This window comes from Vespa crabro, chromosome 3 (assembly GCF_910589235.1).
Source record: "Vespa crabro chromosome 3, iyVesCrab1.2, whole genome shotgun sequence".
Taxonomy (NCBI): domain Eukaryota; kingdom Metazoa; phylum Arthropoda; class Insecta; order Hymenoptera; family Vespidae; genus Vespa; species Vespa crabro.
Genome location: NC_060957.1, coordinates 12,209,139 through 12,222,758, shown reverse-complemented (window position 1 = coordinate 12,222,758; position 13,620 = coordinate 12,209,139). Strand labels below are relative to the sequence as shown.

Here is a 13,620-nt window from a genome sequence, read left to right as displayed (position 1 = left end):
AGATTTGAGATGCTCGGTGAGAGTCCGCAAGAACGAGAGATGAAGCGAGAAAGATATATAGGGAAGAGAGAGAGAAAGAGAGAGAGAAAGAGAAAGAGAGCAAGTGAGAAAGAGATAGTGAGAATGAGAAGTAAAGAGGGGAGATGCTAAGAGAAAGGGACGGAGAGGTCAAGGGAAAGAGAGAGAAAGATAGATAGAGAGAGAGAGAGAGAGAGAGAGGAGAGAGAAGGAACGAGAGCATTGGGTGATGGCGGGTGGCGGGTAACGGGTGCCAGGGGCGGGTACGGGAGGAAAGGAGAGAAGGATGGAGAGTGCCTTTTGAGATCCACCGGTGACCAGTTTAGTTCTGCTTGGCATCGAAACTGTGCGAGATCATGTGACAGAGGAGAAAACGGCGAAGGTATCCTTCTTCGAAACTGTCATTAAGATCAACGCGAAACGTGGAATAAACGAGACGGATTAATACGATTTCTTCGAACGTTCGATTAAAACAGTTTCCTCTTTCCTTCTTGTTTTACTTCTACTTTTATTTCTTCTTTTTCTTCTTCTTCTTCTTCGTCTTTTTCTTCGTCTTCTTCTTCGTCTTCATCTTCCTCTTCGTCTTCATTGCCTCTACCTCCTCTTTCTGCTCCTCACTCTTTCTCCTCCATAGCTGCCGCCATCTCTTCCTCCTCCTCCTCCTCCGCCTCCTTCTCTGCCACCTCCTCTTCCTCCTCCATTACCTCGATGAGGAGAAATCGGTGCCAGTGAGTCTCGGATAATGTCAGACGACGGATCGGTGTATCTCGCGTTGGATATAACGTACACGTGCTCCTAACAATCTCTATCTCTCTTTTTTCGTTTCTTTTTCTCTCTCTCTCTCTCTCTCTCTCTTCCTCTTTCTTCCTCTCTCTTCCTCTCTCTTCCTCATTCTCTCTCTCTTTCTGTCTTTTTTTTTTTCCTTTATTTTTCTTCTTTCTCTATTTTTATTTATTTTATTTTATTTATTTATTTATTTATTTATTTTTTTATTCTTTGTTTACTTCTTCCCGTTACCGTCCACAAACATAGACGGAGATTATTCATCTCCCGATCGATAACGAGTCCGGAAGCTGTGATTAGGTATTATAAATTAATACAAACAATTTTATACGTAAATACAAATTATACGATACGCTTTCTCGCGAGTGTCGAATATTGTTATTGTTTGTTATTGTTGATTGTTGTTATTGTTGTTGTTGTTATTATTGTCGTTTGTTTTCTTTTTCTCCATTATTTCTTCTTTCTCGTTTATTTTGTTTTTTTTATTTTTTTTTTTGTTTTTTATCTCTAAACGACGATCAAAGTGAACAAAAAGGAAAAATACAAAAAAGAAAAGAAAAGATAAAGATAAAGAAGGAGAAGAAAGAAAAGAAAGAGAGAAGAATAGAATCTTTAGAAAAAGTTATCATTAAAGATAAAAATCGTCGATAATAATAGTGACGAGAAAAGGAGGAGGGTCGAAAGGGGACGGAGTGGGGAGGGAGGGAGGTAGGGGAGGGAAGAAAAATATTTTTCCGATTGGAAAAGGTGTGAAAGATGCGAGAGTCTTTCGAACACATTCCAAGTGACACTTCGTAATTCGTACGTCTGTCTACTTTCTCTCGTTCCTCGTTCCTCGACGTCGTCGTCGTCGTTGTCGTCGTCGTGCGTGCGTGTCGTGCCGTGCCGTGCCGTGCTGTGCCGTGTCGTGCCGTGCCGTGCCGTGCCGTGCCGTGTAATAAAAGTCAATAGAAGTCCATAGAGAATTGTCGTGATACTTTAAGCTTTAAAACTTTAGGTACGCGTATAGATTTCATCGTCAGATATTAAATATCACGTTCTTGATCTAACGAGGAGAGAAAGAGAGAGAGAGAGAGAGAAAAAAAAAAAGAGATTAAGGACATTGATTGCTATGATATTTAAGTACAGCATACGAAAGGGTCCAAAGGAGTTATGAGATTGACTCGGTGCTCTGCATGAATCTAAGAATACACCACCGCGGGTGGATCGTTGAACCAGCTTTTCCTCTCTTTCCTCTCCACGTGTCGACGAGAGCCTCGCTAACGAAAGAAATAAATCACAAGAATTTTCTCTCTCTCTCTCTCTCTCTCTCTCTCTCTCTCTCTCTCTCTCTCTAGCTCTATCTCTTGCTTTTCTTCTCTCTGTCTCTTGGTCTTTCTCTTCCTCTTTCTTTGAAAACGTTTACGCGGGATCTCCCGCAGTTTACTTGAAAGGATGTCTGGGGACAGCACGTCAGATGAGGAGGGCTCTCAAGAGGATCCACCCCGATACGATGTCGACGACATGGAAATCGTCAAAACGATCGGTGAGCTGCATCGTCTTCCTTATTTCTTTGTCACCCTATCTCTCTCTCTCTCTCTCTCTCTCCCTCTCTCTCTCTTTGTTAGCTAGTGACTCATAAGATCGAAAAATAAATCTACTAACCGGTTTCGAGACAACGGTAATCCCCTTTTGCGATACGACATTTAACCGGACATTGTCGATTCTCTTGAGATATAGAGAAAAATTTGCATTATTACGTCTTCGAGGTGTAAAAAAAAAAAAAAGGAAAAGAAAAAGAAATGAAAGAAGAAGAAGAAGATTTCACGACTCACGTAAATAAAATACATACAATTTTGTTCTACCTGTAATTTTTTTATTATTTTCTTTTCCTTTAAACTTTTTGTATTATTAAAATGCAATCTCATATTGAATTATAAAAAAGGATTTCTTATCTATGAACACCTTCGTAGAAGTTCCTTGATCTCTCTTTCTCTCTCTCTCTCTCTCTCTCTCTCTCTCTCTCTCTCTCTCTCTCCCTTTCTCTCGAAAATAGACTAATGATATAATGAAAAAAAAAAAAAAAAAAATGAGCCATTGGAAAGTGAGAGGATCATCAGTAATATATATTTAACTGCTCGTTAAAATCGAATTACACCGGGTGAGACAGGGAAAGAAGGAAGACGAGAAATGAGCAGGTATAAAATCCTAGACTCGTAAAAATATTTTATCGATGCGTATATTAATTCCTTTCCGCCTTTTCTATTTCATTATATTATACATATATATATATATAAGTGAGGAGGCTACGCCTTGTAGATATTCATTCTGTTACGAAACTCAATCGAACGAGAGTTCCTTATAAATTTCCATGATCTTTTCTAAGGCAATCAGGAAACATTAGGATCTGTAATAGTTGGTTGGTATACTCACGAAGAAAGTCTCGGAACAGACGAGCTATACTTTAAGACAAACAAACCGTTTCACAATAAAGACACATTAATATTTTATCGCGTCATTTCGGCTCGATTCTCGTCCTCGTAAAATAACATACGAACGGAATTAGATCGATCAGAACAGATGTGCAGTTCTTCTTTGAAACTTAAAACAAGCTTTTGGATCGACACCAAACTGTTCGAGTGTCCACGATGTAAAAAAAAAAAAAAAAAAAAAAGAAGAAGAAAAAAGAAAGAGAGAGAGAAGCAAAAAGAAAAAGAGACAGAGAGAGCGAGAGAGAAGAAAGAAGGAATAAAAAAAAAAGAAAAAAGAAAAAAAACAACCTATAGAACTTGATGGCCTGACACTCGAGATCCAAGTAAAACACGCACGTCTCGGGAACGATTCTCTCTCTCTCTCTCTCTCTCTCTCTCTCTCTCTCTTGGGTATTCGCGTTCAATATTCGCACACGAACCAAAAATAATTTATGGGACCCTCGTCGTTCCTTGGAAAATAGACTTAGCGTTTTTCGTGCTATGATGTAGAAGCATATACGTACAATGCGTGCGTCCAACATAGAAATATATATACATATGTATATTCTCACATGGCGAAAGGGAAGATATATATTCGTTAAAAAAAAAAAAAAAAAAAAAAAAAGAAAGAAAAAAAGAAAGAAAAAAAAGGACACAAAAAGAAATAGAAAAAAGATTAAAAAAAAATAAAAATAAAATGAAAGAAGAAGAAAAAAGAAGAAAGAAAAAAGAAAGAACATAAATCACCAACGGTGAATACATTCAGATTTCTTTTTCTTTCTTTTTTTTCTCTTTTTTTCCCGATCATCGTGTCTTAAAAAAAAAAAAAAAGAAAAAAGCAAAAAGAAAGAAAAAAAGAAAAAAATCAAATGTAACGAGGAATGATTTATCGATGAACGAACGTGAAAAAGAGAAGATAGTACATAGATTAACAATATACATTTATAATCTCCCTCTCGAAAAATGATCATCGTACGGTCTTTATTATAAAGATGGTCGTATTTAAAGAGCACCTACGCCATCGCCGGAAATTCGGTACGCGTCGCCGTTCCGTCGATCGACACCTGTTGTCAGCTGTCGTTGGCAGACCTCGGTGGTCGTTACCGAGCGAAAGGCAGATACACGAATGTTCCATCACGAATCTTCCTATCCGTATGCTGCCAACTTCGTTCGACCTATCTATAGAAAACAGCACCGATTCTAAACATAGTCATTTCTCGATAGTGTTGCCTCGATAAAAACAACACCGAGAAAGAAAGAAGAAAAGAGAGAGAGAGAGAGAGAGAATGTGTGTGTGTGTGTGTGTATGTTTGCAACGAAGCGATTAATTTGTTTGCCAAATTCGATTGATTATTTTTCCCTTTTCTATCTTCCCCTAATCACCACCGACCACCATTATCACCTTTATCTCCCAATACCTTTATCAATCCTGCCGAGACGCTGTTCGAGCTAATTAGTCACGGTGCGTTAAACATCGCTAACTTTGATCACGATCATCATCTTTGTGGGAAAGCGTGCGATAAACCAGTTGCGTGCGCTAAATGCTCGACTCGAATTTAAACGAACGGAGAAAGCGTTAATAATGAGGTGTCGTTACGAGTTACTTCGTCGAATAACTTTTCGTTTTCTTCTATCTCTCTTTCTTTCCTCTTTTTATTTTCCCTTTTCTTTTCTTTTCTTTTCTTCTCATTATTCAAGAACGTTTATCAAATATTTTTTTTACAGGTACGGGAACATTTGGGAGAGTAGTATTATGCAGACATCGTGGAAAACCTCTCGCTTTGAAGATACTCTCTATGGTCGATGTGATCAGGCTGAAACAAGTCGAACACGTTCGCAACGAGATCACGGTACTAAAGGAGGTCAATCACCCCTTCATAGTCAACATGTAAGCATAGGTATCTTTTGCCCGTACGTTCTAAGGCAAATCAGAAAATCAAAAGAAAAGTTTGTATAATATATATATTATTGTTATTATCGATCGTTTATGTATTATTAATTATTTGAAAATATTATATATTACAATATCGTAATATATAATAATATATATATATATATATATATGATACTATAAATATTATATATTATAGTATCGTAATAAATGTATAAACTTTTATGAATCATTTATTGATTTTATTTAAGAAAAAAATTTCTTCATTGATTCACTTTAATATCGATTAAATGAATATGAAATTACGGATATGTACATACGTAGGTCGTAAAGATAGAAGATAGCAAAGAAGAGAAAAGCGTAACGTAGAAATCGAGCAAAGCGATATCGTCTCGTAGTAACTCGATTCGCACTATTAAATAGCTATTAACAATCCATAGTGAAGGAAAGCAAAAGGAGGACGAGAGAAACGATCTCTTAGCCAATTGTCTCTCTCTCTCTCTTTCTCTCTCTCTCTCTCTCTCTCTGTCGCTCTCTCTCTTCCTTTCTCTCTCTTTATTTTTCAGGCTTTGGAGTGGTAGAGATGAAGCCAGACTCTACATGCTATTCGAATTCGTAGCCGGTGGCGAACTCTTTTCTTATTTAAGAGCAGCCGGAAGATTTTCTGGACCAACCAGTTGCTTTTACGCGGCTGAAATCGTCTGCGCATTGGAATACCTTCACAGCAAGCACATCATTTATAGAGACTTAAAACCAGAAAATCTACTTCTCGATAGTCAAGGACACCTGAAAATTACCGACTTTGGTTTTTCGAAGAAATTAACTGATAGGTGAGATCGTTAAATCTATTTTATTTTTCTTTTTTTATTCTTTTGTCGTAAAAAAAAAAAAAAAATAAAATAAATAAACGCGAAAAAAAAGAAGAAAAAAAAAAAAGGAAAAATAATAAAAACGTCATCTCTCGTCCTCTCGATATATACTTCGGTGTATTTATCTGCGCTCATAATAATCACCTTTCATACTATCTTATTGCAAACGATCAACTCGTTGATTGTACTTAATTATATCGTAATTTGTCACTTAAAAAATTTCTAATTTTCTTCTACGTTATTTAATAACGTCGTTAATTTTCAGAACTTGGACTCTTTGCGGTACACCGGAATATTTGGCGCCGGAAATCATTCAGAATAAAGGTCATAACAAAGCTGTTGATTGGTGGGCCCTTGGTGTACTGATTTACGAAATGTTGGCTGGATTCCCACCGTTTTTCGATGATAATCCATTTGGAATATATGAGAAAATACTCAGCGGTAGGATAGAATGGCCTAAACACATGGATCCCATTGCTAAAGATCTCATCAAGAAATTACTCATCGCAGACAGAACGAAGAGATTAGGAAATATGAGACAAGGAGCTGAAGATGTTAAGAGGCATCGTTGGTTCAAGCTAGTAGAATGGCCCTTGGTAATTTTATTTTCTTTCATTTTTCTTTCATTTTTCTTATTTTATCATTGGACTTTATCGCACGAACAAATTATTCATTTTAATATACGAACGAATCACGAACAGGTACCTCAAAGAGCTTTGACACCACCGATAAGGCCAAGAGTGAAAGCACCTGGTGATCCTAGTTGTTTCGATGATTATCCTGAAACCGATTGGCGTTCTCAACCACCTTTACCACCTGACCAACTGGCACTCTTCCAAGACTTTTAGCCAAATTCTAAGGAGATACTAAAGTATCTCTCACAGATCGGTGATACGTTTCTATCATTTTTACAAGTTCAATTCATAAGTTGTTAGAATATATATATATATAATAAATATATAGTATATATATATATATATATATACATAATTCTAATATAAATGTTGGAATATATATAATTCTACTATAAACGTTGAAATATGTATAATTCTGATATAAATGTTAGAATATACATTATATATGTATATGCATATATATATATATATATATATATATATATATATTTTTGTCGTTGAAATCTCGTTCTGTAAAAATTATTTTCTAAGAATAATTTCCACAAGAAGCGGACGATTTCTTATATTGTAAATAGGCATATTTTTATATCTGAACGCAACCATTAATTTATTTGTACGTTCTGTTTAAGCTTAGTTGATGTTTTAAAGCAAATTTTTATCAACAGTTGTAAATAAAAGATCGGTCGTATTAAACGACGATCACAACCTGACTCATAGATATTATCTTTTTATATGATTCATAAATTAATGCTCTACTAGTTCATTAGAATAAGATACGTTTAACGTAGCTAATTATTATTTTAATGTTATAAATTATAAATATTTTTAATATTAATGCGCACAATAGCGATTTGAAACACGATAATACAGATCTCAAGGATACTTTAAATAATTTATTTCTAAAGAGAAAATATATAAATACGATTGTTGCACGCCATATTCATGGCATATACAAACAAGAACTACATTCGATTAGAGTTAACGGGAAGAAGTTAAAGTTACTAATAAATAAATATGTCGAAAACAATTATGGTAATTTAATTATTGCAATAATTTTTATATATATATATATATTTTTGTTTTGTTTCCATAACAATTATATCAATGATCTAATTAACGGAATGTATTTTTTCAGGTAGAATTGAATATCAATGAAAAAATAAAAAAGGATGTTCCTGACGTCAAGAAGATCAATGATGAGAAAAGATTGAAAAACAAGTCAACTCTTATTTCGACAAACGCCAATCGTAAAAAACGCATTACCCTAAAGATACTTCAAGATTTCACTGATTCTAGTTCGTTACATGGTGTAAAATATCTTGGTATGCAAACTATCGTTACCAGTTACATGGGAAAATTTATATGGCTTTGTACAATGATCACTGGAATCGTCGGTCCGTTTTTGAACAATCAAATTTTATAGATTGTTAAGAAATATAATTGACATTTGTAAAATTTCAATGTGTATATATATATATATATATATATATATATATATATATATATATATATATATATATATACATGTATGTATATTAACAGGTATAGATATAATGTTGAAAAAATTGTTGTACCGCTTGGATGAAAATCCGACAGAATTTTTCGTAAAAACATTTCATGCACCGATATTTCTCGCCGCATTTCCTGCTATCACAATTTGTCCTAGCAAACTGACTATTCTAAATACGCAAATGGATTTAATGCGGCATGTAAAATTGCCTGAAAATATGAGTATCGAGGAAGCGATGTTCTTCGTCAGGTAAATAATGTAATTTTTGTATTATGAAAAGAATATGTCAAACCAATCGATTTTTGTAGATATCATAAAAATGAAAAGAAAATGAAATCTATTAAAAATGAATTCTCCTTCACAGATATGGAGCTGAGATAACCATATTGGAATTTGAAAAAAACAATGAACATTTGAAAAAATTTAATGCATTTTTAAAAGAGAATAAATGGCAATTAATAGATTTTTTGAAAATATTCAATCCTTGTGAAAATATGATCGAATCGTGTTGGTGGCACGAAAAGAAAATAAATTGTACTGATTATATAAAACAGTCTTATACGAATAACGGAATATGTTGTTCTTACAATTATTATTTGGAACATCTTATGACATATAAAACGTAAGTTATCGATAGTTAAAAAATAAGATATCTAAATCATATAATTTTTAATATTATCTTAATATTTGTAGACGTTATCAAGAAGTACCAGTACTTCGTACGGCTCGTTCTGGATCAAAATCTGGTCTGACCATAATATTCAATCGTGATTTATTCTTCGAAGATAATAAAACAAAAATTACGAATTTCATAAACAATATAAAACTTTTGGTACGATATTGAATCAATTTATCTCGATTATACTTATATTAATTTTTTTTTTTTTTTTTTTTTTTTTTTTTTTTAATTTATTTTTTTCTCTCATTTTATAGGTTTATATTCATCACACTTTGAGTTATCCAAACGCCGAGACTATTGGATATACTTTGCAAAAAGGAGAAGGATTAATGGTTAATTAATATGCATGTTTAATTATAATATATAACGATACTAAATATTTTATGATTATTCTAACGTCTGATTTTTTTAGCTGGAGGTGCAACCGATTATTAAAAAAAAACCATCAACTATTTATCACGAATACTTCAATGGTATTTTACAACCCGATTGCATTTTAAATTCCGAAAAAAGTCAATTACACTTTTTCATCGAATATCAACAATCAAATTGCTTTGTTAATTGTTTGATCAGAGATATATACAATGCGTGCGATTGTCTTCCTTACATTTATGCACCAATGGCAAATTATACTTCACTTCCGGTAATCGATTAATTATCTCATATTATCAAAATCGATATATAATATACTCTTTTTTTCTTTTTTTCTTTCTTTTTTTTTTTTTTCTTTTCCAGTTATGTGAATTGGATGATACCAAGTGTTTGTATAAATACATGAAAAGTAAAAAGTCGATGAATTATGACAATTGTTTTTGTGTAAATCTTTGTGAAGATACAACATACCAAATATCGTCGATTAAATATTTATTGAAAGAAACACCATTATCTTTATCACCGATTTAGTAAGTTTTTACACGTTCATAACATTGAATCATAAAAAATGTTTTTAATAATTATTAATAATATTAAAAAATTTTATTACGATGTTTAAAATAGCTAATAGCTTTAATAGCTTTTATATAATCTCAAAAGTGAGCAATTCAAATTTCACATCGATATTTTTACCAACATGTGTTCTACGTCAAACGTATAATAAGAAAACTCGTTCGTAATAAAGCCTTTCGTAATAAACCTAGAAAACTAGTTCATAATAAACTTTCGTAAAGCTAAATAGTTTCTAAAGCTAGATAGAGTTTCTTAACTCGCAGATACCTTTGGTGAAGGGAAATAATATTATTAATTGAAATATCAAAGGAAAATAATTATATAATACACTTATGCATATTATTTTCATATCTGTTAATAATATTCGATGATATTTTTTATCATATATATAATTACTTGAAAAGTTATTATCTATTAATTTTTTAATTATGATTAGAAAAAAAAAAAAAAAAAAATATTGTTCCTTTCAGTCAACATTTAACGACTACACATACAATTTTAAACGTTTATTGGAAAATGGACGCCTTCATGATCTTCGAAACGAAATCAACTTTCATTGATTGGAAAAATCTTGGTATATAATATTATAAACAATTTTTACACTGTTAACATTTCATCTTTGACAATGAACAAATTTATTATAATTAAAAAGTCAGATATAATATTAATATTAATTTAATATATTTCAGCTGAAGTAGGTGGAATATTCAATCTATTTCTTGGTTGTAGTATCATCAGCGCCGTAGAAATTTTATACTTCGTTTATCTATTTTTTCGTAAGATTTTTAAGAAAGAAATCATATTGTAATTAAGTTAATACAACGTCTCGAATAATCCATATTGATGTTGATAATAAACATTGAATAGCTTTTCTGAAATATCGATTGTCTCTTTTGTTCATGGCTCAAGTAAAATTGGGGAAAAAGAAAAACAAAAAAAAAAGAAAAGAAGTCGATTATAATTCATTTTGATGTTATCGATTTTCTTTCTGTATTATAAATTTTGTGTCAATACATATATAGCAATGATGTTTACAGGGCACGATAATACTATTCGTAACGACCTGAATTCAAAGCAAGTAGATCTATTTCCAGCGATTACTGGAACGTGGCCATCTGCCAGTCTTTCCACGAGCTCGAATGTAAAATTATTTATTACAACGAGTTTCTACTTTGATGTTGTCCACCATTGAACGACGATTATCATGATGCTCTTGTCACACGACGTGTATTAATTATTAATCAGCAAAGGTGCATGTCATCATGGTTTCTTTCATTTTCTTTTTGACATAAAAAACGATTAGTAAATCGTATAAATTTAATCATTGTATATATATATATATATATATATAATTATATATATATATATAATTTAACGTAACGGCATACATTTGGATTCGAATAGACACGCGATAAATTTTGATACAATTCCTAATAGGAGTTAGATCTATTTTTCAAGTAGAAAGATTTACGTTTGAGATTATCCTTGAGATTAAACGCAGAAAAGTTTGTTCTCCTTATTGACAGGAGATTTAACTTCGCCGAATAATACTTGGGGGAACTTAGACGATTTATAAGGAACTTACGTAACGAATGATTTTCGTTTGTGAAACGAACGATGGAATAAACATTCTATCGGGTCATTATTTATTGCTTTTTTAGATGGAACAGGACTAAAGGAGGAACATTGATATTCCTTTCGTTTTTCTCATCAGTTATTTTCGGATCTTCTATAGAAAATACTGATTTCCTCTTCTATATGTATCAACGTAGGTACACGTAGTGGTGAAACAGTGAAACACCGAAGAAGAGAACTAAAAGCATCGGCTATTTTCGTATAAACACCCACGCTTTCCATGTTCATCGTCCATGTAATCCAAACGTTTACTTATTTTCTACAGATGGCAAGGCCCATACTTTTCATTTTTCTCTTTTCTTTTCTTTTTATTTTTCCTCCATCCTCACGGCCATTGACTTTTTCATCCTAAAATTAAATTTCACAAACTCTATTCACAAATTATTCCATACAAAATATTTATACATTATATCTGTCTGTATACATTGATAATAAAAATGTTACTTTATGCGAACAATAGAAATATCATTCCATGATATTCGAGACATTTAATTCGTTCCAATTTTATCCCCATAAAATAATTCATACAGATTATTAAAATATTTCAAAATTATCTAGATCGCAAATTCTTCGAATATTCATCCTTGACCTATAAATCGTACCATTGTTTTATGTGTAATTATTTGTCTGTTACCTTCCACCCACTGTCGTTACTTTTATACAAGCATTGAATACGTTAACACAATGAAACGAATACATTCATTCAATTGCACCCACACACATCGAATACCCGTTTTCGTATTAAATTTTTTTCCATTTTTTTTTTCTTTTGTTCCTTTTGTTCTTTTTTTTTTTTTAAATATTTCACACATTCTACGAAGTGGCACAATTATAAATATTACGTTCTAACAGAAAAAAAAAAAAAAAGAAAAGAAAATTTCACTCGTTCCCTGTCTCCGTACGAAATAAAAAAAAAAAAGAAAAAGAAAAAGAAAGAAACGAAAGAAAAAAAAAAAAAGATTTATTTCCGATGACATGATTGTTTCGATTAATTCTTTAACTTATTTAACTTATTGAAACTTAAACAATGAATATTAATCTATGCAATGAATCGGTGATGGTCAGAATTTGATCTGAGCGAGATCAAGAAGGATTTGAAAATATAAAATTGATCTTGTGTAATAATCGATATCCTTTCCATTCTCGATTTCTGAGTATCGATCGAGAAAGTCGTCCAGCCTTTGAGAAACTCGCATTCTTCGTCTTTCATGTTTCAACTCTGAAAAATCGACATAGAGTATAAGTTTTTATCAGGAAATGATCGGGAAGTATAAAGGAGATTACGAACGATTAAATCTTCTCCATGTACGTACCATAACGAGAGAGAGAGAGAGACAGAGAGATATATAGACAAAGAGAAAAACTAAGGAATTAAAATATCCCCGAGTAGAGTAACCATAAAGAGATCAAAAGTAATATCAGGATTAGGTAAGTGGTTAGAATGTTTTTAGTTTCGTGCGCTGGCTGTGGCATCTTAGATTCTGTCTTCTATACGATTCACTGCACTGCGAGAAAAGATTTCTTTCATTTATTAAAAAAAAAAAAAAAAAAGAAAAGTAAAGAAAAAAAAAACAAAAAAAAAACAAAAAATACAAAAAAGAACTTATAAAATTATATTCGTTAAAATATTAAAAAAAAAAAATATTCGGACTCAAAGAGATCGATGTTTTTCATTTTTTTTTTTTTTTTTTTCAAATAATTACTCACAATCGTTGAAGAAGTATACGTTTGGGATCGATAACGAAAAGATTCTTAGATCAATCTGTAATCTTCCCCGCGTGGTTTAGAAAATCTATTGAAAAGCAACGAGCGTTCTAAACGACTTTACGTCCGATCGTAGACTGGATCACGTATGCAAAGGATCCCCGTTCGAAATCCCGAAATTCCTCCAGGAACTGCCGTTGTCGAGCTTTTCTCCCCACTCGATTCGATAGCCAGCTCCTTAACCGTTTAATCTCTGCTCCAGGATTGGTAGCTCCGATTCCACCACCGTCGTAGCAAAATTCGAAACCAGCAGACACGAGAGAGAGAGAGAGAGAGAGAGAGAAAGAGAGAGAGACAGAGAGAAGAGCTTCTGGCCACCTCGAAGTTATATTAAGGCATTCATTCTCTCGTTATTATACCTTCGAGACTAAAAATTTACCGAGATATAAAATTCGAACGATTAATCATCTCCGTAATAAAATATTAGAAAAGAATCTTTGT

At 32.6% G+C, this 13,620-nt stretch overlaps 2 protein-coding genes across 8 annotated transcripts; both read left to right on the top strand.

The window, feature by feature from the left end:
* The first annotated feature begins 270 nt into the window (after positions 1–270).
* Positions 271–6,972, top strand: LOC124423059 (cAMP-dependent protein kinase catalytic subunit PRKX). Of its 7 annotated transcripts, none has more exons than XM_046960343.1 (6): positions 271–400; positions 2,223–2,326; positions 4,977–5,139; positions 5,709–5,972; positions 6,277–6,607; positions 6,713–6,972. In XM_046960343.1, exons 2-6 carry the CDS (start codon positions 2,236–2,238, stop codon positions 6,857–6,859), a joined length of 996 nt encoding a protein of 331 aa, XP_046816299.1. In that variant the 5' UTR covers positions 271–400; positions 2,223–2,235; the 3' UTR covers positions 6,860–6,972. The 7 variants fall into 7 exon arrangements, with proteins under 7 accessions (XP_046816299.1, XP_046816301.1, XP_046816302.1 ...); XM_046960345.1 differs by having other exon boundaries at positions 347–400; positions 2,235–2,326; XM_046960346.1 differs by having other exon boundaries at positions 379–400; positions 2,250–2,326; positions 6,713–6,971.
* A 93-nt stretch (positions 6,973–7,065) lies between these two features.
* Positions 7,066–12,220, top strand: LOC124423054 (sodium channel protein Nach-like). The gene is made up of 10 exons (XM_046960329.1): positions 7,066–7,678; positions 7,782–8,040; positions 8,189–8,405; positions 8,521–8,778; positions 8,850–8,988; positions 9,090–9,167; positions 9,248–9,478; positions 9,571–9,737; positions 10,251–10,354; positions 10,470–12,220. The coding sequence occupies exons 1-10, from the start codon at positions 7,661–7,663 to the stop codon at positions 10,586–10,588; spliced, it is 1,590 nt and encodes a 529-aa protein (XP_046816285.1). The 5' UTR covers positions 7,066–7,660; the 3' UTR covers positions 10,589–12,220.
* The last annotated feature ends 1,400 nt before the right edge of the window (positions 12,221–13,620 follow it).